Here is a 21,736-nt window from a genome sequence, read left to right on the forward strand (position 1 = left end):
AGGAGCGAGGGGGACGGTCTGGGGACTCTGGAGAGCAGAGGGGTCCCGGTGGTGGTGGTGACCGGCGCCCAGAGGTTGGGAGAGGCACAGAGGGGGCGCGGTCTACCTAGCTGGGACTGGCACGGCAGCATGTGGCCTGGACGAGAGGTGGGGGCTGCGCAGATGTTGGGGGTGTGGTGGGGAAGGGTGGCATCAGGTAACCGCCCTGCGCGGTGGGGCAGCTAGGGATAGGGAGGGGACGCACCGGGGTTGCCAAGGGCGCGATCTATTCCACGGGACAGGGCGGGTCACCGACGGGGCTGGGGGATGGTCCGAGGAAGGTGAGGTGGAGGACTACCAGGGGTCGCCGAGAGGGCCCCAGGCAGCGGAGGAGAGCAAAGAGGGTGCGGCGCAGCGCCGGGTGGGAGCGGACCGAGGCAGGTAGGTGGGGAGCAGGCCAGTAGAGGCGCACGTGGGTACCCGGTTAGCCCAGGAGCTCGCGGGGGTGGCGGAGAGGGCGCGGCTTGGCGGGCCGGCCTGGCCGGACGTTGGGGAATAGGCGCTCGGGTCACGGAGGGGCGGGCGCTGCCGCGGGCCGGGCGCGGGAGGGGCGGCCCCGTGGCCGTCGCCTCACTTCCGGGAGCGCCCGGGCACTGCGCCGCCCGCCCGCCCGCTCGCAGTGCAGCCAGCCCGCGGGCCGCGGCCGCAGAGCCGGGGAGCGCACAGCCAGGCCGAAGCCGCACAGCCCGCACAGCCACGCCTCTCCCTGCCGCCATGGGGGCGTCCTCGCGGCTACTGCGCGCGGTGATCATGGGGGCGCCGGGCTCCGGCAAGGGCACCGTGTCGTCGCGCATCACTAAACACTTTGAGCTGAAGCACCTCTCCAGCGGGGATCTGCTCCGAGACAACATGCTTCGGGGCACAGGTGGGAGCCCAAGCTGGAGGGGTGTCGTGCGCTGTAGCCGGGGTTGGGATTTGAGGGCGGAGGGGCCGTGGGTGGGTGATGCACGCGTCCCGGGTATGCGGATCCACAGATTTGGGTGCAGGCGATTTGAGTCCGGGCGTGCGAATGCAGCATTTGCTTCCCGCTGTCCAGGGGTGAGACCTCCTGATGCTGAGCGACTGACTGCTTACCGAAACCTCTGACCTCCGTGGACAGCTTCAGGCGGGTTATTAGGGGAAGGAACTTGGAAGTTAGGACACGTTCGAAGTTCAAAGATTAAAGGAAACTGCTTGGCTTTGAGAGTCAAGTTCAGCCCCAGTCGCAACTGCCTAAGAGTCCATAGAACTGTGGCTTGTTCTCCACGTGCCCTTCAGCCTAGCAGGGGTGTCCAACCTTTTGGCATCTCTGGGCCACACTGGGAGAAGAATTGTCTTGAGCCACACATTAAATATATAAACACTAACGAAAACTAATGAGGAAAAAAAAGGTTTTAGGTACACTTATGATTTTGTGTTGGGCTGCATTCATAACTAGGGCCGCATGCGGTGGGCTGCAGTTTGAACACCCCTGGGAGAATTGTTTGCTTCCTTTTTTCTTGTTTTTTTTCCTCCTTCTCTTCCTTCCTCTCTCTCTCCTTCCCTCCCGCCCCCTCCCTCTTTCCCTCCCCTCCCTCTTTTAACTACGGGATTTTCTGGTTCCAAACTTTCTCCCATAATCTTAAGGTGGAGCATTATTTACCCTTACTGCAGCCACACAATTGGCATAGATCTTGGACACCCCTAGAGATTTCTTAGACACAAAAGCTGTTCTTGTGCGTAGTTATCTGAAAGATTGTTTTGTTCTCATGCCAAATAAATTTCTGTAGCTCAGCATGAAATCCAGTCAACAAGCTGTACACTTTACAATGAGTCGATTTTATGTAAATTAAATCTTAAAACTGTTTTCCAAAAGTCAACAAACATTAGAGTGAGGTTTTCTGTTTTTTCTCAAAAGTGCTGATCTTCATTTTCCAAAATGGAATTCATTTGAAGCTCATTTTTATTTTTTAAAAAGATTGTACTTATTTCTTTTTTAGAGAGGCGAAGGGAGGGAGAGTGGGAAAGAAACATTGATATGTGAGAGATACATCTATTGATTGCCTCTCACTCACTTAACTGGGGATCTGGCCCCCAACTCAGGCATGTACCCTGACCAGGAATCAACCCGCAACCTTTTGGTTTACAAGCCTGGCACTCAATCCACTGAGCCACACCAGCCAGAGCGAGGGTCCCTTTTAAATATTGTAGAAGTAATGCCTGAATGAGGTTAAAAAAAAAAAAGTATTGGAAACAGGACGGAAGTACATAAAATAAAAGTAAAGCCCTTTCTCATGACCTGACTCAGTCCCATTCTTCCAAAGGGAACAGTGTTACGTTTTTCGTTTTAGAAATTTTTGTATGAGCACAAACATGTATATGCCTTGTTTTATTAATATATAATCATGCTATATATGTATTCTGCACCAGTGTGTTTTCACTTTATATCTCGGATGTCTTTCCACATGAAAACATGGAAATCCCCTTTATTTTATTATATTTCTCAAGTATCTATTTGCTGAATCTACTATAATTTATTTACTCAGTCCCCAATTTATGAGCATGTAAGTTACTTCTAGGTGGGGTTTTATGTTTGTTTCAAAAATACTGACATTTAGATGAAGAAAAGAACCACCCCAGTGTTTGTACTTTGTGTCTTGGAGTTCTTTGGTTTAGCACCTAGTTTGGTGTATCACTACTTTCATTTTTCTCTTCTAACATTGATCTTTAAAAAAAATCATAAAGTATTTTGTAGTTAACTCAACTTCTTCAAAAGGTTGAATTGTTTTGGCTCCCTTGCAAAGTGTTCTTGATGCAACATATTGAAGTAGTTAGGCAACAAACAGCCTCCAGTACTGCACCTAGTTGGGTAAGATGATTCAAAACGGAAAGGAGTAAAGAACCCTGAAGCAACTCTGAAAAATAACTCAGCAGTGATACATAACTGTGGTTACAGGACACCTTCAGCGAAGATTTAAGGATCTTAATTTGTTAAGATCCTTAACAGTGTTAGTTTGTGAAAGCACAAAACATTTAAAATATTAATTTAAAGCGAGTAAGGAAACTTTTAAAAAAAATTCAGGAATAATACTCTTTGTTCACCATTAGCATCCCTGACAGGCCGCGGTCCTCTTTCAGTCTCCACAACCTGAAAAGAGAAGCTAGAGGGAGGGAAACACAGTCAATTTCTCTCAGGCATCCGTTCTTTCTGTGGTTTTTACAGGCGATTCTTTAACAAGGAAAACAGAAAATGGAGTTTATAGAGAGGTCATGAGACTGTTATTACAGATGTTTTGTATCTCAGGACAAAGAATATATTTTCAATAATAATTGTGAATAAATTAGGTATTTCCCACAGGATCAGAGCCAAAAGAGATATGTTATTATTTATTTTAAAAATATTGCTTAGTGTTTTTGATACTAAGAGTAAAGTATATTTATTATAAAGGAGGAAAAACATGTCATGAGAATATAAAAAAGAAAATGAAAATCCTCTGTTGAGGTCACTACCTAGAGACAATTATAATGAACCTTTTGCTGATTTTTCTTATATTCTTTTTTTCTCTGTTGCTATTATGTGTTTGCAGTTTGTTATATTCTAAACTATTGCTTAGATATATTTTACCTCACTTATTGTGAGCATGTTCACACATCATTAAGAATATTTAGTCTCATCAAGACTGCACAATTATTGGCCCTGGCCAGGTAGTGCAGTTGGTTTAGCACACCATCCCGATATGCCAAGGTTGCAGGTTGGATCCCTCCCTGGTCAGGACACACTTACAAGTATCAAACAGTGAATGCATAAGTAAGTGGAACAACAAATCAGTCTTTCTCTCTCTCTCCCTCCCCTACTTCTCTCTCTCTCAAATCAATAAACCCTGGCCAGGTAACTCAGTTGGTTAGAGCATCGTCTCAATATGCTAAGATTGTGGGTTCAATCTGTAGTTGGGGCACACAGATGAAGCAAACAGTGAATGCATAAATTGTGGAACAACAAATTGATGTTTCTCTCTTTAAAACCAATAAACAAAAATTTTAAAATCAATAAATACAATTTTTAAAAATTACACAATTATTAATTTAACATTTATCTGTTATTGGACATTTATGTTGTTAACCATACTTTGCTATAATAAATGCTGCAATGACTATCCCTGTACATGAATATTTGGCAGCATCTCTGCTTACTGACTCCCGATAAATTCCTGAGTGTGGAATTTCTATAAATATGGTATGATCAAATAGGATCAAAATAGTAGATAAGAGCTCAACTATGGCAGAAATTGTGAGGTTGCCATGTGATTGCCCAAAGTTTGAGAGACTGCACTGCAGCTTAGTGCTTCTCGAAGATGTAACCCTGGACTGGATGGCTAGCCCTTTTGAATGTTATTCTCATCTGTAAATTGAGGAGGTTAAAGTCAGTAGATATCTTCAAAGCCTCTGTCAGTTCCCAGGATTCTGTACGTCTAACAAACCTTTTGCTATGTATGCCCAGGGAGGACAGGTGTGCCTAATTAGAATGATACTGACAGCAGGGCAAACTATTTTTACAATGGCAAAAATTTGATTTATAATAAGCATTGCATTACCTGGTTTGGAATTCCAAAATATATAAGACAGCATTTAGTGAAAAGATCTGTCCAGGGCTATTTCATGCACTTATGACTCTTTACCCAGTTTTCCTGTTTCTTCTCCCCACAAAGAATCCTCATACCCATTAGCAGTCACTCCCTTTCTGTCTCTCCCCACCCAATCTGTGCCATTGGCAACACTAATCTACATTCTTGTCTTTATTTTCATACTTGAACATTTCATGTAAATGGTATCATACAATATCTGGTCTTTTATGTCGGGCATTTTTCACTGAGCATAATGTCTTCCAGGCTCACCCATATTGTATTGGTACTTCATTTCTTTTTTTTTGCTGAATAACATTCCACTGAATGGATATATTGCCTTTCTTTAACCACATGGACATTTGGGTTGTTTTGCCCTTTTCTGTTATTTTATGAGTACACTAAAGTTTGTTTAAATGATTTAAAGAGTACTCTGACCAGTATGGATTGGTTGGTTGGGCATCGTCCCACAAAACAAAAGGTCACTGGTTCGATCCCCAGTTGGGGCACATATGAGAAACAATCGATAGAGAAGCAACTGATAGATGTTTCTGTCACATTGATGTTTCTTGCCCTCTCTTTCTCCCTCCTTTCCTCTCTCTCTAAAAATACATACATACATACATACATACAAACATACATAAAATGTTTAAATAAAGAGTATTTTAAAAAGATGAACCTGAAAATTAATATAATCTCAAAGAAGGTAGGCTTTTGATAGATTTTTTTAAAACAAAGTAAGTTAGGCCTTTTAAAATTCCATTGCAAGAGGGAATCCAGGCAACTCATCTCTCCATCCATCCACCCAGCTCTCCATCCATGCATGCATGCATCCATCCATGGCGCCATCAAGCACCTAGTGTATGCTAGGTGCTAGAGAAACAGAGACAAATATATTTCAGTGGGGGTGCTCACATTTGGAATGTAGGAGTGGAAGGCAGGTGAGTGGGTAGCCATGTGTGTTAGTCTGCTCAGTTTGCCGTAACAGAATACTACCTACAAGATGGCTTAAGCAATAGAAATTTATTTTTCATAGTTCTGGAGGCTAGAAGTCCAATATCTAAGTGATGGGATGGTTGGTTTCTGGTGTGGCCTTTCTTCCTGGCTTGCAAAGGGCCGCCTTCTTACTCTATCCTCATGGGGCTTTTCCTCTGTTGCATATATTCCTGGTGTCTCTTCCTCTGCTGATAAGATCAGTCAGATTGGATTAAAGTCCCCTATTTATGAACTCATTTAGCCTTAATTACCTTCTTAAATGCCCTATCTCTAAATACACCTACATTGGGGTTTAGGACTTCAACACATGGATCAGGGGACACAGTTCAGGCCATAGTAACACATAAACAGATAGTTTCAGCAGTGTGATAAGTGCTCCAATAGAAACAAGTCCAGAGGAGGAACTTTTAGTTGCCTAGGAAGTTGAAGGACACCTCACTATGAAGGTCCCTTTAAGGTGTATCTTGAAAGATGAGCAAGAGCTTATGAGGCAGCAGAGAGGAGACAGAGACATGTGCAGAGGCCAGGAGGAGGTCCTAGAGTATATGGAGCTCCCTGCTAAGGGGTATGGTTTGAGTGTTTGGTGCAGATGGTGGGAAGAGGCCAGGGAGAGACATGTGATGAGGCCAGACCCAGTTTCTTTATACAGTTTCTGAGTTGTGTTTCTATCCTGAAGCTTCGTGGGAAGGGGAGGAGTATAGACCTGGGACTGGAACTCTCACTAGGTGCTTCACTGAGGAGGAGATTGGGTGATGGTCGGAGAGGGACCAGTGGTCAAGAGAGGTTTTTATATGTGTTCGTGCTCTCTTTTCTCCCTCTCTCACTCCTTCCTGCTCTCCCTCTCCTCCTCTGCTGGCTTCTCTTTCTCACATCCAAACAATTCCCCTTTCCTTCCCCCAAGTACCTAGATCCTTTCTTTCTCCTAAGTTCCAAGGGCCCCTTCTTGTGCATCTATAACTCATTTTTGAGCCCATGCAGCCCAGCTGGCTCACTTTGTCTACTTCTGTGACTTTCTAAATACACATTTGCTCATAGAGAGAGAGAGGTTTTTATTTTCAACATAATCTTGTTACCTATCCCATGGATGAAGGTATTATAATTTTTATGAATGGTTAGAAGAAGAAAATGAATGCCTATTTACCCCAGGCAGAAAACCTGTACTTAAGGGGCCGCCTGCTGTAATCCCAAGTCACATCTCCTTCCTGCTATGGTAACTACTATGTTGACCGACTATTATTTGAGAAAGGTTTTTATAAAAAGCCCTTGATTGGGTGTAAAGTTATTTATCTCATTCCCTTTTACTCCAGTAGTTTAATTTTGTTTTCTTTTGACAAGTTCTTAAAGTAAGTTTCATGTAGTTTCCTAAGAGGAATTTTGGCAGGAACTAGGTTAATTCTCTGTAGCCCTTTCTGTCTCTCTGCACATGTAAAAGACAACTGTTACTTACAGGTTGGCCAGGCCTGCTTTTGTGCTTCACAGATGCTCAAACTGTTTAGAGATCATTCAGATAAGAGGTGCCATTGGCTTGGGTAATGTTATAAGAATGGCCAAACTTTAAAATGAGATGTACAACTACAGATGGCTTTTTATATAATACAAAGACTCATCTCTCAAATTAATGTCTGTGTTTGTAGAATTGCTGATAATTTTCCTTAAAATTAAAAGGTGGCTTTAACTTCCTTATTTTCCTCTAAATTTCCTTTTCTATTTTGATTTTTTGTGTATACCTTTGTAGAAAATTAGCTTATTTTGAATAATTAATTTTTAAACTACCTGTTTATATTTTGTCAGTGTGGAAGCTCCCATTTGTTAACTTTTGAGTCAAAACGAAATAGTATTTTTATGAGGAGTCTGTTCAGGTACAATATTAAATTATAGGCAATCAAGGGAAGAAAAATTAACCAATTGTGCAAAGAATATACTGGACAAGTGTCCTTGCATTTAATTTTGGGAGGAGATAAAAATTTGAAATATAATAAACAATCTGTTTAGACTTTGACATAGGAAGTTGAATTGTTTTTTTTTTCTTTTAAATAAACTCCAACGGGAGCATTACATACTTTAGATTTTAGTAACTATTGTACACAAATGTTTATTGATATAGAAAGTTGTTAGTGATAAATGAAAAAGATGATAAGACTATGCATGGGACTATTTTTCACAAAACACAATATTTGGAGGTTTTTCTATTATTAGTTTAAATTTATTATCTGAACAGTGATAGAATTACTGATTACAATGAATCAGTAATTAATCAAAGAAGTAAGTCAAAGAATTACAAATGACTTTTTGTTTTGTTTCGCTTACCAGGCATTTCCCATCTTTCCTTAAAAAAAAAACTTTATTGCTATAATTCACATACAGTAAAATTCCCTCTTAAAGTATATTGTTCAGTGTTTCATATGACATTCAAAGTTTGGCAACCATCACCACAATTAATTTTAGAACATTTTTATCACCTCATAAAGAAAACCTATTCCCATTAGCAGTCATTCTGCATTTTCCCCCAATGTTCCCAGCCCTACATAACCACTAATCTTACATATCCGGCTCTTCTGAACATTTCATATAAATGAAGTGATACGTGTCTTTCGTATCTGGCTTCTGTCAGTGTGTTTTCAGAGTTCATACACTTTCTATGTGTCAGTACTTCTCATCTTTTTATGGCTAACCAGTATAATTTTGTGTGGGTATGCCACATTTTACTTATCCATTCATTGCTTGATGGACATTTGGTTGTTTACATTTTTTGGCTATTGTGAATAATGTTGCTATGAACACATGTAAGTTTTTGTGTGGACATGTTTTTTTTTCTCTCGGGTATATACCTAATAGTAGAATTGCTGGGTAATATGGTAACTCTTTAACCTTTTAAAGTACTGCCACACTGCTTTCCAAATTGATAATATCATTAATTATACCAGCAATATATGCTCAACATTTTTGGCAACATTTTTATTTGTCTTTTGATTATAGCCATCCTAGTGTGAATGAAGTAGTATATCATTGTGGTTACCACTTGTTATTTCCCTAAGGACTAATGATGTTGAGCATTTTTTAATGTGGTTATTGGCTATTTGTATATCTCCTTTTTGTATTCAAATCCTTTGCCCATTATTGAGTTGTAAGAATTCGTTAAATATTCTAGATACAAGTTCCTTATCAGATACATGATTTATAAAAATGTTCTCCCATTCAGTGGATAGTGTTTTTACTTTTGTGATGCTGTTCTCTGAAGCATTTAAGTTTTTAACTTTAATGAAGTGTCCAGTTAAGAGTTTTGTAGTTTTATACCTACATTTAGGTCTAAGAAACATATTGATTTAATTTTATATATGGTATAAGGTCCAACTTTATTCTTTTGTGTATGTCTATTTAGTTTAATCCCAGCACCATTTGTTTAAAATAATATTTTTCCCTATTAAATTGTCTTAGCATCCTTGTTCAAAATTATTGACTGTAAATTTAAGGGGTTATTTCTGGACTCTCAGTTCTGTTCCATTAATTTATATGTTAATCCTTATGCCAATACCACACAGTTTGACGGCTGTTTTAAAATCTGAAGTGTGTTCTCCAACTTTGTTCTTTTCCCAGTTTGTTTTGGCTATTCTGGGTCCCTTGCTTTCCACATAATTTTACAATCAGTTTGTCAATTTCTGCAAAGCATGAGCTGGGATTTTGTATTTGTGTGTGTGTGTGTTTGGAGAGATTATATTTATTTATTTTGAGAGCAGAGAGGGAGAAAAATATTGATGTGCAAGAGAGACTCTTGCAAGCCCCCAGATGGGGACCTGGCCTGCAACCCAGGCATGTGCCCTGACCAGGAATTGAACCTATGACTTTTATGTTTATAGGACAACACCCAACCAACTGAGCCACACCAGGCAGGCACAAGCTGGGGTGGTTTTGATAGGATTGCATTGAATCTGTCAGTCATTTTCATGCAGTATTGAATTCTTAATAGTAACTTTTCTAATCTTAAATATGAGCTGTCTTTCTACTTAGTTAGGTCTTCTTTAATTTCTTTTAAAAATACAGTTTTCAGATTAACAGTTTTGCTCTTTTTAAAAAAGTGTATTGCTGAGTATTTTAATTTTTGATGCAATTATACATGGAATTGTTTTTTGAATTTCATTTTCAGATGTTCACTGTTAGTCTTCTGTATATTGACCTTGTATCCTGCAACTTTGCTCATTTATTAGTTCTAATAGCTTTTAGTGGATGCCTTAATATTTTCCATATATAAGATCATGTAATTTGCAAATAGAGATAGTTTTACTTCTTTCTTTGTGGATGTCTTTTGTTTCTTTTTCTGGACTAATTGTCCTGGCTACAGTCTCTGGTACAATGCTGAATAGAAATGGCAAGAGCAAGTCATCTTTTCTTAAGGCTATTCTTATACTGATGAGATTAGATACTTTTTCAGTTAGTCTCATCATCTCAATCCATTTATTGTCAGTACTTGAGGGTTCAGAAGAGGGCTTGGCCTGAAGAGTGAGGGGTGAGGGGTGTGACTGATACCAATTTTAGGGACTCAGCCCTGGAGGATTTCAAGTTTTTACATCTTCTCCAAAACACCGTTGAAGTTGTGCTCTCCTTTCCCAGAGCAGTGGTCAAAAGCCAGGGAGCAGAGAGGTGTGCACATATGTATGTGGACCTTCCCAACAGGTTATTGTAGTGAATCCTGAGTACTTTCTCTCTGAGCCCAGTCCCCCTTCCAGATGCAGTTGGTAAACCCAGGCAGTATACCTGGCAAATGGCTGCCAGTTTCCAGGCAGTTAATGTGCTTATTTAAAATCTAAAGTTCATGGCAATTTACAATATGCTCTAGACTTCTGGTCAAGATGGAGGTGTGGTTAAACACAGCTCACCTCCTCGCACAACCACATCAAAATTACAACTAAACTATAGAACAACCATCACTCAGAACTATCAGAAATTGAGTTGAATGGAAATCTGACAACTACGGAATTAAAGAAACCACATTCATCCAGACAGGTAGGAGGGTGGAAATGCAGAGACATGGAATGGTCTGGTCCCACACACACATGTGATGGAAAAAAAATGGGAAGGATATCTCGGGAGCAGGAGTCCAAGCCCCACACTAGGCCCACAGCCCAGGGTTCCAGTCCCAGGAAGATAAGTCCCCACATCTGGCTGTAAAAACCAGTGGGGATTGAGTTGGCAGAAGAAACTGTTGGGAGTCCCAAGCAGTACCTCTTAAAGGGCCTGCACAAGACTTACTAAGATTCATTCCTTCTGAGCTCCAGTACCAGGGTAGCAGCTTGAAAGGCACCAGTGGCATACGGGGAGGACCTGAAGTGCTGGGCATCAAGGCAAGAGCCGAAAGACAGCTTTGTCCCAGATAAAACTGTGGGTAGAGACCATTATTCCTGTTCTGAGCCCTCCCCCAACAGAGCCACAGAGCCTGAAGGCAGGTGCCATATCTGAGACTCCATCAACCTGGCTCACACTGCTTGCCCCCAACCCCCTGATTCCCTGAGATTGCGACCCACCCAATTTATGGGCCCACCCAAGCTGTTAACAGTGGCTTCTCCATATGAATGGCTTCTCTTGGGTCATGCTTTAGATCTTTCTAAATTCTCTCAAACAAGCAACAGCCAGTCTCAGCAAGCCCTCAGCCCCTGTACCTCTTGCTGAGTGGCTCCAGGCCTGGCACTAGCAGCAGCCAGCCTCAGTTCAGAGCCTGGGCTCACTTGGGTACCTACCTCCAAGCCCAGTACAAGTAGCAACTATCTGCAGATGCTTTATCTCTTCTGCCAAGTGACCCCAGAGAAACACAGAAAGTGGATGACCTTGGCCTGAACCACCCAGAAAACCCCAGAGCCTGCACACGAACTGGACAGCTACAGACCACACCAGAGCACCACCACCCATCCATCCCCACAAGAGACATGCTCAGGGAGGGAGTGGATGCAGTGGGCTCCAGAGCCCTACTGAAGTTCTGCTCTGTGGTGTGGGCCACTGCACAGCTGATCTTCCACGGAGGGTGAAGGTTGGTGGTCAGTGGTCACAGCCAGTTCTTGCAGCTGACTGGCCTGGGTAAATCCCTACCAATTCCTACCATTGTCAACAACAATCAAAGCTCAACTAGAAGAGGAGGGTGTACTCAGCCTACACCTTGAGTGCCCAGCTTGGGTGATAGGGAAGGCTGTGTCACTAGACCCTATGGGACACCTATTTCATTAGGCCACACCACCAAGACAGGGAGTCATAGAAACTCCACCTATTATATAGAAACAAACACAGGGAGGCTGCCAAAACAAGGAGACAAAGAAACATGGCCCAAATGAAAGAACAGATCAAAACTCCAGGAAAGAACTAAACAAAATGGAGATAAACTATCAGATGCAGAGCTCAAAACACTGTTTATAAGGATGCTCAAGGAACAAGGTGAGGACCTCAACAGCCTAAAAAAGATCTAGTCATAAACAAAGAATACACTAAATGAAATAAAAAACAATTTACAGGGAAACAACAGTAGAGTGGATGAAGCCATGAATCAAATGAATGATTTGGAACAGCTGGAAGCATAAAACAACCAATCAGAACAAGAAAAAAGAATCCAAGAAAACAAGGATAGTGTAAAGAGCCTCTGAGACAAATGGGTAGTTACAGAACAGCCATGCGGATGTTAAGTACAGTATAGGAAATGGGGTAGCCAAAGAACTTATATACAAGACCTGTGGACATGAACATTCACGTGGGGATTGCCTGAGGGAGTGGGGGTGCTGGGTGGAGAGGGGCAAAGGGCAAAAAATTGAGATAACTGTAATAGCATAATCAATAAAAACAACTTTTAGAAAAAAGAATATGCTTTAAAGTCAATATGGTAAGTCATACCAAGAATTATGAAAACAATCATATATTTTTGACCCTTTAATCTGACTCCTGGGAATTTATCCAACAGAATTAATTCAGAAGAAAAAAAAGAAATAGAAAGTAGGGGAAAAAAGAGTATTAAAATGTTTAAAAGTAGCAGTAGGGAAAAACCAAGACTAATTTATATAATTTAAATGTCTAAGAGCACTAATGTGAGAGTGTATTTTTTATATATCAAATGTGAGTATATGTTGATGGAATGAAATACAGTTACAAAAAATGACTAAATAAAATCACTGAAAATAGCCCTGGGTGGTGTGGCTCAGTGGATTGGGCATTGGCCTGAGAACTGAGGGGTCACCAGTTTGGTTTCCAGTCAGGGCACAAATCTGGGTTGTGGGTCAGATCCCCAGTTGGGGGCATGCGAGAGGCAACTGATTGGTGTATCTCTCACACATTAATGTTTCTCTCCCTTTCTTTCTCCTTTCCCTTCTCTCTAAAAGTAAATAAATAAAATCATTTTAAAAATCACTGAAAAATATTTTTAAAATATATTTTATTGATTATGCTATTACAGTTGTCCCAATTTTTCCCCCTTTGTCCCGCTATGTCTGGTGTTCCCCCTTCCCTCCATCAGTTTCCCCTTAGTTCATGTCCATGGGTTGTGCATATAAGTTCTTTGGATTCTCCATTTCCTATACTGTTCGTAACATTTCCCTATTTTGTACCTACCAATTTGCTTCTTAACCCCTCCACCTTTCTCCTCATTCTCTCCCTTCTCCCTATCAAGTGATAACCCTCAAAATGATCTTCATATCTATGATTCTGTTCCACTTCTGGTTGTTTGCTTAGTTTGTTTTTTTAGATTCAGTTGTTGATAGTTGTGAATTTGTTGCCATTTTTTTTTTTAAGAGAGGGAGAGAAACATCACTGTGTGGTTGCCTCTCGAGTGCCCCCCATTGGGGACCAGCCTGCAACCCTGACTGGGAATCGAACTGGCGACCCTTTGGTTTGCAGGCCAGAGGTACTTAATCCACTGAGCCACACCAGCCAGGCCTGAATTTGTTGCCATTTTAATGTTTATAGTTTTGATCTTTTTGTTAAATAAGTCCCTTCAACATTTCATGTAATAATGGCTTGGTGATGTGATGAACTACCTTAGCTTTACCTTATCTGGGAAACACTTTATCTGCCCTTGCATTCTAAATGATAGCTTGCTGGATAGAGTAATCCTGGATGGAGGTCCTGGCCTTTCATGACTTTGAATACTTCTTTCCAGCCTCTTCTTGCCTACAAGATTTCTTTTGAGAAGTCAGCTGATGGTCTTATGGAAACTCCTTTGTAGGTAACTCCCTGCTTTTCTCTTGTTGCTTTTAAGATTCTCCTTGTGTTTGTTTCTGCATCTTAGGTAGAGCTGCTTAACTACCTGTCTCAGTAGTGTAGCCTATTGTACAAAAGGCACCAGTAAATTCTGTGGGGCAGAGACTTAGGTAATTGCCAGGGTGGGGCAGCCTGCTTCACTGCTCTGTGGCTCTGTGTCAGGGGAGGGCTCAGAGAGGGGACAGTACCACTGTCTGGCTTCTGGAGGTTTGCCCAGCGCTCACCCCATTTCCAGTCACTTAACTCACTCCCCGTATTTGACTGGCACCCTTTCAGCTGTTGTTCTGGTGCTGAATCCCAGAGTGGGTGGGTTTGCATATGTTCTAAGACCGTGTGGGTCCTTTAGGTGGAGTCTCTTGAAAATCTGGCACTTTCTTTCACCGCCCCTATCCCCAGTGATTTTTACAGCCAGAAGTTATGGGTGTTTATCTACCCGGCCCTGGAACCCTGGACTGTGTGGTTTGGCCTGGGGCTGGGATCGCTTGCTCCTAAGGTATCCCTCCCGGTTTTTATCTGCCACATGTGAGTGTATGACTGCCCCTTCTACCACCACCGGCACCTCTCCACACCACACCACGTCTGTGCATCTCTCTGCCCCTCCGCCACACATCTCCGCCCCTCCTACCCGTCTAGATGAATGTGGCTTCTTTACATCCTTGGTTGTGGAACTTCAATACAGTTGGATTTTGGACAGTTCTGGGTGTTACTTGTTTTGAGGTTTAGTTGTAATTCTTTCTGTGGTTGCTCAAGAAGGTGAAATGTGTCTGTCTACCTCCTGAAAACTATTTACATAATAATACTAAGGGAGAAAAGACCACAAAACTATATGTACACATTTTACAATGGTATTATAATTCTGAATGTATATAAATAGTTTGGAAAAAGATGATGAGAAAATTAAAATACTGTTGCATAAGAATGATGTATAATTGGGTAATATTTTTAAATTGGTCATACATTTTTTCTGGGGTGTTTTATTAATAGAAATGTAATATAATCATAGTGTTAATCTGGTCAAAAATTGAGTTGTGACAACAGCATCTATTTTAGTGATTAGAAAAGTCTCTAGAGCACTTGAACCAACCCACTTAAAAATCATGACTATTTCAAATTCTTACTTAAAGAGAAACTAATTTCCATAATTCTGTATACTTTTTCTGATAGAAAATTTAGAAAATATAGAAAAGTGCAAAAATGTAAAAAAAAATCACATAATTTCTTTATTAGAGATAGCTTCCCAGTATTTTTCTGCCTATTTATTTATGGTTTTCCATAATGGATAATTTGAAATAGGCATAGGTTATTTTGTAACTTCTGTTTTTATCAAAAAAGTTGATGAAGCACATTTTCAAATGAGTGTGCTATCTAGAGGTCTTTAGGCACCCAGTTTCCTAAGGGGCCTGGAATGGGATAAAACTGATTTGCTGATTTGCTTTTCTCCCCTCATTCTGCTGTAGAGATTGGTGTGTTAGCCAAGACTTTCATTGAACAAGGGAAGCTCATTCCAGATGATGTCATGACGCGACTGGCCTTTCATGAGCTGAAAAACCTCACCCAATATAACTGGCTATTGGATGGTAAGTGAAGTGTCACTAGCATTTCAGCTGCTCAAAATGAGTGTGGGCAGGAGAATGAGCCTTTCGTGGGCTATAGACGTCACAGATGGTGGGCAGGGAGCCTGGGTTCTGCCACTAATTACCCTGAGGTCTTGGGCCAGTCATCTTCTCTGCCTGCATCTTCTTCTTTTAAAAAAATTTTGTTTATTTTAAAGATTTTATGTATTGGGTTTTTGTTGTTGTTGTTTGTTTGTTTGTTTGTTTTTTAGAGAGAGAGTGGGAGGGAGAGAGAAAGAGAGGGAGTGAAACATCAATCAGTTGCCTCTAGTACAGGTCCCAGCCTGGGATAAACCTGCAACCTAGACACGCTCCCTGACCAGGAATCAAATCAGCAACATTTCGCTTTGTGGGACAACACCCAAACAACTGAGCCGTGCTGGCAGGGCTCTGCCTGCATCCTTATCCACATGGAATAGGGAAGTGAACTGCATGATTTCTAAGTTTTTTGGATGTGACTTTAGTTCCTTTCCCCTCCTTTGAGAATTTTTTATGAAGAGGAAGGATTACCAGGAAAGGAAGAAAGGTTAGAGGCTAATTGACAATCAGCTATAAGCTGGCAGAGGAGTGGCAGAATGGGTTGATTTTTAATTTTTGAAGAGAGAGAGAAGTATTTATTGTAAGGAGTGGACTCACATGGTTATGGAGGCTGACACATCCCAGGATCTTCAGGGTGAGCTGGTAAGCTGGGGACCCAGGAGAGCTGATAGTATACTTCTAGTCTGAAGGCCAGTAGGCTCAAGACCCAGGAAGAGCTGTTTCAGTTTGAGTATGAAGGCAGGGAAAAGCCCATGTCCTAGCTAGCTCCAAGGCACCCAGGCAAGAGGAATTCCCTTTATTCAGGGGAGGGTCAGCCCTTTTGTTATATTCAGATCTTCCATAGATTAGATGAGGTCCATCCACATCGAGGAGAAAAACCTGCTTTACTTAGTCTGCTGATTTAAATGTTAATCTCATCTAGAAACACCCTCACAGACACACCCCCAAAAATGCTGCACCCTGAACAAATATCTGGGCACCCTGTGGCCCAGACAAGTTGACACATGAAACTAACCATCATAGTTGCCCTACAGCTGTGATCAGCTTGGCTGGTGCTACTGCTTCTGTTCAAATTGCTCAACATTAATTAATTCTCTTCCTTCTTCCCTTTCTTCCTCCCTTCTCTTCCTCTGTTCTTTTGTTTTTGTTTTTTAATTTGTAAAGGTTTTCCAAGGACTCTTCCTCAGGCAGAAGCCTTGGATAGAGCTTATCAGATAGACCTAGTGATTAATCTGAACGTGCCCTTTGAAGTCATTAAGCAACGCCTCACTGCTCGGTGGATTCATCCCGCCAGTGGCCGAGTCTACAACATCGAATTCAACCCTCCCAAAAATGTGGTGAGTAGTTGTGAAGCTGGCCTTCCACATAGCAGTCTCCAGTCCTCTCGTTCTCACAGACAGAAGTTTTATGACTTTGGAAATCGTACCTGACCAGAACTCCTCAGGCTATATTCTCAGGTTACTTGGTGTAGTCCTTGTGTGCTCCACTCAGTTTGTTAGTGAAGGCATCCCCAGGAGTAACAGGCGCTTGTTGTTCCTTCAAAAGCATGTATTGATTTCTACTCCGTGCCAGGGAGTGCATTAGGAGTTGGGGAAATAGCGACACACTGGCTTATTTAGGGCTTGCAGTTCAGAGTCCCAGTCTGTGGCTCAATCATGTATATGTGATACATAGAGTCGATACAAGAATGTCCAAATCTGTACAGAATTTCTATAAAATTTTATTTGAGCCAAACAGTGATATAGCTGGGAGCAAGATTTCAACAGGCTGAGAAAAATGCTTCCTGGAATGGCAGTTTGCAGCTTCTTTTATGCATTTTGAATTAAGGAGGGAACAGAAGGAAGATTACAGGAAGGTGGGAGCAGCAAGGCAGGGACTGGACGGCGGGACAGTTAACAAGATCATGTGCTCTCTTGAGGGTGGCTTCTGAGGGGTCTGAAAAGAGGCATTTCAAAGGTGTGTTAACCTAGATGCACAGAGGCAAAGGACAGGGCTTGCTTAAGGCAAAGAGATCTTTTACTAAAGAAGGTATATGCCTGGGCATGACTACCCACTGTGACCTGCCCACTTAGGAATTTATGATCAGGTTACCTTGTGAGGTTACTTTCTGTAGGACCCCTTATTTGTACACAGTGTGTATTTAGAGGCTGTTTAGAAAACCTTTTATTCTAAGGAGACTGACTGACCCTGTTGAATGATCCTAGGGGTCTCATGGCTCTGTGTTGCAACGGTCTGGGTTTGGATTTGATCCCACTTATTTAAAAGCACATTTGTGTGCTTGGTGCTTGCATAGAGAATATATGTTTAAAAATCATATAACTGCTTATAAAAATAAGATGTTTGGTACCAGCCTGTTCTAACTCCCACTCAGGGCATTGATGATCTGACTGGAGAGCCTCTCACTCAGCGTGAGGACGACAGACCAGAGACAGTTGTCAAGAGGCTGAAGGCTTACGAAGCTCAAACACAGCCCGTCTTGGAATACTACCAGTGAGTGTCACTTTTCAGAACTTCTCTCACATGAAGCACTAAAGCAGTTTTTGATGGTCTGTGCTTTACAGCTGAAACGCTAAAACAAGAGAAGATTCAATTCCAGTTGATTTAGATAAAAAGGACATTTATTAGCATTTGTAATAGAGAAGTCCAGATGGTAGGTTGGGCTTCAGTCACCCCTCAGTTTGAACAGTGTTTTGCCATTCTCTCAACTTTGCATTGGCTTTGTTCTCAGGCTTCCTGCATAGTTTCAGACAGTTGCCAGGAACAGCCCTTTCATGAGGGGCATAGAGGTCACCTCTTCCCCAGTGAACAAAAGCCCTGAGTATCATGTACACTGAACCCACTGGGCCAGCCACTGTGGTGAGAGAATGCCCTGCCCTAACTGTTGTAGCCCAAGGCCTGAACCAGTCCCGGGGTTGGGACAGATTGCATTGATTGGTCCATGCCTGGAGTTGGGGTCAGTCTCACCCACACTCTGCTGTCTGCGGGAAGAAGGGCTGGAACAAATGCTGGGGAGGCCAACCCAATCATGCCTCTACTTGCCTCAGTAGGACAGAAGACTCGAATAGCAACCAATCCTCACATCATTTATTTGGCTAATTGTTTTTTGAAGCTTATATTCTAACATGTTTTTGTCTGCTCTGCAGGGAATTTCACAACAAATATGGGGTTTATACTGAATAATATTTGACTCAGGCTAAGAAACAGTGCAGTTTCCTTACTCACCCTTTGCCTCTCTTACAAGGGACTTGATCACAACCCCTTTCCTTTTATTCATTCTTGTACTTAACAATGATATAGCATCAAGGCAGTACCCTATTGTGATTAGGGCGGATTCTGGAGCCAGTCAGCCCCAGTTCAAATCCCATTTATTAACTTGGCCTTAACCTGTCTTCTCCCCTGTAAAATGGGAGTTAGAACAGAGGGTCGAAAAACTGAATTAAAACACTTTCAGCTGCAGGACATTTACAGTGTAATTAGACCTGTGTTTACAAACAATATGATGCTCTTACTCTTTAGAGGACCAATATTCGAAGCTGGTTTTATTACATAAAAGTTAAAATGTTTGTCCAAGGTACATCTTTAGGATTGAATAGGTGCCTATAGTTGTGTCGTTGGTAATTAACCTGTTTTTGACACTAGCTTGATTTTAAAGTGCCTCTTCTAGAGGCTTACAGCTGTTTAGAAGCCTGTTCTCTTGAAAGCTTTAGGAGATGCCTGCAAAGTTAGAAACAGGAGGGCTTCTAATATGAAAAGAATACTGTATTTGCATAATGCCTCACTTTAGCAGGAACTTGGTGGGAATTATTTAAGGTAGTCTTAACTTAAATGAGGTATCAGAAAGGAATGCTTCTGCCCGCAGTGAAACCTCTGAAAATACAGTAAAAAGGTTGCAGAGGCATGATAGATCTTATTTTTGGAAAGAATATTAACTAGAGTTCTTCTGTTGCCCTTGTGCAGCCTGGAGGCCAGTGTGAGTGAGCTGGTTGGAGGAGCAGGGTAAGCAAGAGGGATGCCAGTATCTGTGGCGGGAACCTGTGTGTTTTGAAAAAGAACCCCAGGATTCTCATTCTCCTCACCACTTACCCCCCCAGAAAGCTGGAGTAAATAGACTTTGATACCAAGTCTATTGCTGGTCTGATACCAAGTCAGACAAAACTGCCTGGGAAGAAAAGGAGAAACACAATAAAAAAGAATACAGTTATTCCTCTTCCTCTGAAACTCACGAGTAGCACAGAGGGAAAAAAAATAAACATAGGTGAAAAAAGGGGAAGCACAATCAAGTGTTAGGAAGCTGTTTTGCAAACAAGTAGTAAACAAAGAAAACCAGGGGGTATACTGGTGTCTCAGAGGCCCTATGTTTGAAAACCTTGGCTTGGGCTGTTACTTGATATCTGTAACACTGTTTTATCAGTGAAATAAGGAACTTGAACTTTAGAAAAGATTAAATGAACTGCTACATGTAAAGCACTTATTACATGCTCAATAGATGATAAGTGCTGTTACTATCATTATTATTTTACATTTTTAAAAATCCTCACTTGAAGACATTTTTTCATTGCTTTTTAGAGAGAGAGGGAGAGGGAAAAACATCAATGTGAGAGAGAAGCATTGACTGGTTGCTTCCCATAGGCACCCCAACCTGAGATCACACACACCTGGACCAGGGATCATATGCACCGGGATTGGGGACAGAACCACAACCTAGGTATGTGCCCTGACTGGGATCGAACCCACAACCTCTCAGTTGTGGGGCAATGCTCCAACCAACTGAGCCATACTGGCCAGGGCAGTGCTATTATTATTTTTCACATTTTTTTATTGTTGTTCAAGTACAGTTGTCTCTATTTGCCCCTCACCCTACCCCCACCCCGTAAGTGCTATTATTTTTAAGTGACTGTTTCTGTAAGCCAGAGGACCCAACTGAAGCTAAAATCCAGGTTTTCCATGCTCAGCCAAGTGCCTTGATCACACAGACCTAATACTTACTACAGACAGCCCTAAATCCACATTATCATCACTTAAGAATCACTTTGAAAAAGCTTATGACGAAGAGTTGTGTTTTTTGTTTTGTCATCTTTAGGAAAAAAGGAGTATTGGAAACATTCTCTGGAACCGAAACCAACAAGATCTGGCCCCATGTATATGCCTTCCTACAAACAAAAGTTCCACAAATTAACCAGAAAGCACCAGTTACTCCATGAGGAAAGCATGTGTAACTAGTAAGATGAGCAGAAGCTCCTCATTTGTGCAGTTAGAGGCTCCTTGTCCTGAGACTGTAATGTATGAATTCTTTGAAAATTGTTTAATTTCTACTGATTTTATTCTGGAAATTAAGGATGTGCCAAATGCATCAGATACTCATTTTTTGAAATCATCTAGTATGTTTTATCCAGTTATCTTCTATGGGTGGACAATTCAAAAACATCAGAGATCTCTAATGAAACTTGTAAAAAATCATTTAGAGCAATTGGTAGTAATCTAACTTCTGTTCAGAAGAGTAAGTGGTTGATAAAGTTCCCTTATTTTTCTGGAAAAGTAAAAGAAAAAAAGTCCTATGTCATTTGGGAAAAGAGGGTTTTAATTAGATATGCCAAAAAGCCATATTTAGCACTGTGGTACATGGTCTTGTGGTACTGTATGTCTGTAAAATTCCAGAAGAAAAGCAACTGGATTTACGTATTAATTGAATGACGCAAATTCACTGCTGCTTCTACACTAAGAAATTTGTAAGCTAGCCATGTATGTTGTATTTATTTTGTTGTTAAATGTACCTTCAGGTTACTCAGAATTTTCAATTTATCAATTAGCATAGAAAGTACTTTCCTATAGGATTTAATTAGAAATTGACATTAAGTCTTGTGAAGGACTGGAGTTGTATTTTCAAAGGAAAATGTAAAAGGCCTATGTTTTCAGGTGATACTTGGGTTAAGATATGTGCTTTTGGACCTACTTGCTGGTTTCTCTTTTTGATCAGAATGTATGATCTGCCTTGATGAGTAACATTAAAGAAGAAAAAAACCCCTCATGGCATTAGATAAAGCAAGCATGCTTTTTCATTAAGAAATAGATCAGGTCTGCCTGGGGAAAACTGTCTGGACAAAAATAGCAATCATAATTAGTAAACAGGTGTGGTGATGAAAAGGATTTACATCCCAGGTTAAAAAGGACCTAGATGCTACGTTTCTGGAAGGGTTCGGTTCTAATCAAAGAAGTTGACACCTGCTGGCATTCACTGCTGCCCTGTCCTAA

At 41.4% G+C, this 21,736-nt stretch overlaps 1 protein-coding gene across 4 annotated transcripts; it reads left to right on the forward strand.

The window, feature by feature from the left end:
• The first annotated feature begins 552 nt into the window (after positions 1-552).
• AK3 (adenylate kinase 3) lies at positions 553-21,522 on the forward strand. Of its 4 annotated transcripts, XM_045840034.1 has the most exons (7): positions 554-904; positions 15,293-15,412; positions 16,652-16,824; positions 17,859-17,977; positions 19,445-19,483; positions 20,117-20,192; positions 20,568-20,706. In XM_045840034.1, exons 1-6 carry the CDS (start codon positions 754-756, stop codon positions 20,190-20,192), a joined length of 678 nt encoding a protein of 225 aa, XP_045695990.1. In that variant the 5' UTR covers positions 554-753; the 3' UTR covers positions 20,568-20,706. The 4 variants fall into 4 exon arrangements, with proteins under 4 accessions (XP_045695987.1, XP_045695990.1, XP_045695991.1 ...); XM_045840031.1 differs by lacking the exon at positions 20,117-20,192 and having other exon boundaries at positions 553-904; positions 20,568-21,522; XM_045840035.1 differs by lacking the exon at positions 19,445-19,483 and having other exon boundaries at positions 556-904.
• Positions 21,523-21,736: the final 214 nt, after the last annotated feature.

Source organism: Phyllostomus hastatus, unplaced genomic scaffold (genome assembly GCF_019186645.2).
Source record: "Phyllostomus hastatus isolate PE091 unplaced genomic scaffold, TTU_PhHast_1.1 phas_contig_34, whole genome shotgun sequence".
NCBI classification, from domain to species: domain Eukaryota; kingdom Metazoa; phylum Chordata; class Mammalia; order Chiroptera; family Phyllostomidae; genus Phyllostomus; species Phyllostomus hastatus.

Coding starts and splice junctions, on each gene's coding strand:
- AK3 (XM_045840031.1), top strand. CDS start 754: ATGGGGGCGTCCTCGCGGCTACTGCGCGCGGTGATCATGGGGGCGCCG. Junction 905..15,292: donor CAACATGCTTCGGGGCACAG/GTGGGAGCCCAA, acceptor ATTCTGCTGTAG/AGATTGGTGTGTTAGCCAAG. Junction 19,484..20,567: donor GAGCTGGTTGGAGGAGCAGG/GTAAGCAAGAGG, acceptor TGTCATCTTTAG/GAAAAAAGGAGTATTGGAAA.